The sequence below is a fragment of the Otolemur garnettii genome, unplaced genomic scaffold (genome assembly GCF_000181295.1).
Source record: "Otolemur garnettii isolate 467f Iridium unplaced genomic scaffold, OtoGar3 scaffold00045, whole genome shotgun sequence".
Taxonomy (NCBI): Eukaryota; Metazoa; Chordata; class Mammalia; order Primates; family Galagidae; genus Otolemur; species Otolemur garnettii.
This window is the reverse complement of record NW_003852440.1, coordinates 4658675-4663740: the sequence shown is the minus strand read 5'-3', so window position 1 is coordinate 4663740 and position 5066 is coordinate 4658675. Positions and strand designations below refer to the sequence as shown.

Here is a 5066-nt window from a genome sequence, read left to right as displayed (position 1 = left end):
GCTATTTTTTGGTTGCAGCCATCGTTGTTGTTTGGCGAGCCCGAGCTGGATTTGAACCTGCCATCTTGGGTGTACGTGGCTGGCGCCTTAGCCACTTGAGCCACAGGCGCTGAGCCTAATTTTTGTATTTTTATTTACTTATGTATATATTTAGAGACAGAGACTCACTATGTTGCCCTCGGTACAATGCCATGGCGTCACAGCTCACAGCAACCACAAACTCTTGGGTATAAGGGATTCTCTTGCCTCAGCCTCCCAAGGAGGTGGGACTATATGCAGCTGCCACAATGCCTGGCTATTTTTGTGTTGTAGTTGTTGTTTAGCAGGCCAGCCCCGGTGTATGTGGCTGGCACTCTAGCCACTGAACTACAGGCGCTGAGCTAATTTTTATATTTTTAGTAGAGACATGGACTTCACTCTTGCTCCGCCTGGTCTGGAACTACTGAGCTCAAGTGATTCATCTGCCTTAGCCTTCCAGAGTATTAGGATTACAGGTGTGAGCCACTGTACGTAACCAAGTATTAATTCTTAACAAACTTCTCTAAAGAACAGTAGTGATTCTACAGTACATTTCTTTCTTTTTTTTTTTTTTTGCAGTCTTTGGCTGGGGCTAGGTTTGAACCCAACACCTCCGGCATGTGGGGCTGATGCCCTTACTCTTTTGAGCCACAGGCGCTGCCCTCTACAGTACATTTTTTATTTAGAATTTTAAATATAAAGATCACATACATGCAGTAAGATCAGGATAGAAGCTTCATACCATGAGAGTGGTTGTGAAAGGCATCCCAAAGAGAGCTGAGCTTTTTTTAAGAAAAAGTAATCAGTGAGCCCTCAGACAACATTGGGGCTTTGATGGATAGTGAATATTAGTCTGTATCCCATAAGGTACATTTACTTGAACCAAGGACTACTAGAATTTTAAAGATAATAAACAGACCTTCAAGAGTAGGTCATTTATTTAAGATTTTTAAAGCTAAAACTGGAACTAGAAAATCTGAAGAATTCAAGGTATTTTAACATGACAGTTACATTGAACTCATTTGATTACACTTAAAAAGTTGATTGTTGGCAGGGTGGGTAGCTCATGCCTGTAATCCTAGCATTCCGGGTAGCCGAGGTGAGTGGACTGCCTGACCTCAGAAGTTCAAAACCAGCCTGAGCCAGAGCAGACATCATCTCTAGAAAAATAGCCAAGTGTTGTAATGGACGTCTATAGTGCCAGCTATTTGGGAGACTGAGGCAAGAGAATCGCTTAAGCCCAACAGTTCAAGGTTGTTGTGAGTTGTGATACCCAGCACTCTATTGAGGGTGATAATGTGAGACTCTGTTTCAAAAAACAAAAAAACAAATATAACTCACCAGTATGGCTGCAAATAAATAAATAAATAAAAAGCTGACTGCAGTAAAAAAAAAAAAAAAAATCACATATTATGATATATACCTATATTGATAATTGTATAGAAGCTAAACAAACCCATTCATAAAAACTCAATTCAGAGAACAATTCTAATATTTCAAAAATCACTTTATAACTTCATAATATATTCACAAGGGCAATCCAGCTGCTCTAGGTAAATAATTCTATTTTACCTTTCCTGGGATGAAGCAACAAAGATTGGAATCCACATACTTCATGAAAGTCATATTTAATAGTGACAGCCTTGTTTCAACAGCAGCAAGAATGTCTGCATGACGAGCTAATGAGTGGTTTCTCCTTTCTGACTCTCTCCTGTAACAGTAATTTAAAAAGGCAACAATTAAAGCAATACTGTGCACTAAAATGTTAAGCAATAAAAACCCTTAAAGAAATAGTGTAACTTTTTTTTTTTTTTAACACAGAGTCTTATTCTATTGTCTTGGGTAAAGCCTGGCTTCAGCTTAGCTCATAGCAACCTCAGACTCCTGGCTCAAGTGACCTTCCTGCCTCAGCTTCTCAAGTAGTTGAGACTATAGGCACTGCCACAATGGCTGGCTAATTTTTCTATTTTTATTAGAGACCATGATCTTGCTCTTGCTCAGGCTGGTCTTTACCTCATGGCCTCAAGGGATCCTCCCACCTTAGCCTCTCAGAGTGCTGGGTTACAGGTATGAGCAACTGTGCCCAGCTGAAGTAGTCTTAACTTTTATGTGTTAGATTAGAAATCTACAACTGGGGCTCGGCGCCTATAGCTCAACCGGCTAAGGCGCCAGCCACGTACACCTAAGGTGGCGGGTTCGAATCCCCAGCCCGGACCCGCCAATCAACAATGATGGCTGCAACCAAAAAATAGCCAGGCGTTGTGGCGGGCGCCTGTGGTCCCAGCTACTTGGGAGGCGGAGGCAGGAGACTCGCTTGAGCCCAGGAGTTGGAGGTTGCTGTGAGCTGTAATGCCACAGCACTCTACCCAGGGTGATAGCTTGAGGCTCTGTCTCAAAAAAAAAAAAAAAGAAATCTACAACTGGGTCATAATTTAACTGTAATAAGGAATGGATCTCTATGCCCAGAAATCCTTACCAGAGACTACTATTCACTGACAAAATATTTGGAAAAAACTTTATTTTAAAAAAGAATTTTTGGGCCAGGCACAGTGGCTCATGCCTATAATCCTAGCACTGTGGGAAGCCAAAGTGGGAGGATCACTTGAGCTTAGGAGCTTAAGACCAGCCAGAGCAAGAGTGACCCAGTATCTAAAACAGCAGGGTGTTGTGGCAGGCACCTGTAGTACCAACTACTTGAGAGGCTGAGGCAAGAGGATCGCTTGAACCCAAGAGTTTGAGGTTGCTGTGAGCTAGGTTGCTATAGCACTCTACCAAGGGTAACAAAATGAGACTACCTCAAAAAAATTTTTTTGAGAAATCATTCACATAAAATAATTATTCCAAAATGTCTAATTTTGTGGTATTTATAGACTCATGGAGTTGTACAACTATAACCACTGTCTAATTTCAGAATATTTTCATCATCACAAAAAGAAAGCCTGTAACCATCATCAGTCACTTAGATTCTCCTAGCCCTTAGCAACTATAAACTTACTTTCTTTTTGAGTTCGAGACAGAGTCTCACTTTATTGCCCAGGGTAGAGTGCCATAGCATTACAACTCACAGCAACCTCCAACTCCTAGGCTTAGGCAATTCTCTTGCCTCTGCCTCCCAAGTAGCTGGGACTACAAGCACCTACCACAACGCCTGGATATTTTTTTTGTTGCAGTTTGGCAGGGACCGGGTTAAATCCGCCACCCTCTGTATATGGGGCTGGCACCCTACCCATTGAGCCATAGGCACTGCCCATTACTTTCTGTTTTTATGGAACTGTCTACTCTGAACATTTCAGATAAATGAAATCATAATCATACAGTATGTGGCCTTATGTTTCTGGCTTTTGTGATTTAGCATAGTTCTTAAGGTTCATTAATGTTGTACCATGTACCTTTATTGCTGAATAATATTCCATTATGTGGATATACCATCACTTTATCAGCTAATGGACACTTGAGTTGTTTCTACTCTTTGGCTATTACAAATAATGCTGAAAACATCAACGTACAAGTTTCCGTGTGGACATATGTTTTCATTTTTCTTGGGTATATATGCAGGAGTGAAACTGCAAGTGATTATGATAACTCTATGTTTAACTTTTTGAAAAGTCAAACTGTTTTCTAAAGTGGCTGTATCATTTTACATTGTCACCAATAATAAATGTAGATTCTAACTTGTCCACATTCTTCCCCTTTTTTTTTTCTTTTTTGCAACTTTTGGCTGGGGCTGGATTTAAACCCATCACCTCTGGGCATATGGGGCTGGTGCCCTACCCATTTGAGCCACAGGCGCCACCCTATTATTATTATTATTATTTTTGAGACAAAGCCTCAAGCTGTCGCCCTGGGTAGTGCCCTGGTGTCACAGCTCACAGCAACCTCCAACTCCTGGACTCAAGCGATTCTCCTGCCTCTGCCTCCCAAGTAGCTGGGACTACAGGCACCCGCCACAATGCCCAGCTATTTTTTGGTTGTAGCTGTCATTGTAGTTTGGTGGGCCTGGGCTGGATTTGAACCTGTCAGCTCAGGTGTATATGGCTGGCGCCTTAGCTGCTTGAGCCACAGGGGCCGAGCCTCTTTTTTTTTTTTGAGACAGAGTCTCACTTTATCACCCTTGGTAGAGTGCCATGGTGTCACAGCTTATAGCAACCTCCAACTCTTGGGCTTATGTGATTCTCTTGCCTCAGCCTCCCGAGTAGCTGAGACTATAAGTGCCCGCTACAATGCCCAGCTAGTTTTTGTTGCAGTTTGGCTGGGGCCGGGTTCAAACCTACCTCTCTCTGTATATGGGGCTGGTGCCCTACTCACTGAGCCACAGGTACCCCCTCTTTTTTTTTTTTCTTTTCAGATAGTTTCAAGCTGTCATCCTCAGTAGAGTGCCATGGTGTCACAGGTCACAGCAACCTCAGACTCTGGGGCTTAAGCGATTCTCTTGCCTCAGCCTTCCAACTAGCTGGGACTACAGGTGCCCACCATAATGCCCGGCTATTTTTTGGTTGGAGTTGTCACTGTTGTTTAGCTGGCCTGGGCTGGGTTCGAACGTGCAACCCTCTGTGCATGTGGCTGACACTGTAACCACTGTGCTATGGGTACTGAGCCTTTCATGTGCTTATTGGCCACCAGCCCATCTTCTTTGGAGAAATGTCTGCTCAAATCCTTCACCCACTTCTAAACCGGGTTGTATTTTTATTGCTGAGGTATAAGATATAATCTATACCAAGTCCCTTATTAGATATATGATTTGTACATATTTTCTCCCATTTCATAAATTGTTCTTTTTCTTTTCTTTTTTTTGTTTTTTTGAGATACAGCCTCAAGCTTTTCCCCTGGGTCGAGTGCTGTGGCATCACAGCTCACAGCAACCTCCAACTCCTGAGCTCAAGTGAGTCTCCTGCCTCAGCCTCCCAAGTAGCTGGGACCACAGGCGCTCGCCACAATGCTCGGCTATTTTTTTTTTTTTTAGACGGAGCCTCAAGCTATCCCCCTGGGTAGAGTGCTATGGCATCACAGCTCACAGCAACCTCCAACTCCTGGGCTTAAGTGAGTCTCCT

The 5066-nt window shown here is 43.0% G+C and overlaps 1 protein-coding gene across 2 annotated transcripts in view; it reads right to left on the bottom strand.

The window, feature by feature from the left end:
• The window catches only part of FBXO28 (F-box protein 28), a 43852-nt gene that overhangs the window by 18108 nt on the left and 20678 nt on the right, over positions 1-5066 (bottom strand). For both annotated transcript variants that reach the window (XM_003790972.3, XM_023513910.1), the window contains exon 3: positions 1591-1729. In XM_003790972.3, the coding sequence (XP_003791020.1) occupies positions 1591-1729 (139 nt within the window). The remainder of the gene's footprint in view (positions 1-1590; positions 1730-5066) is intronic.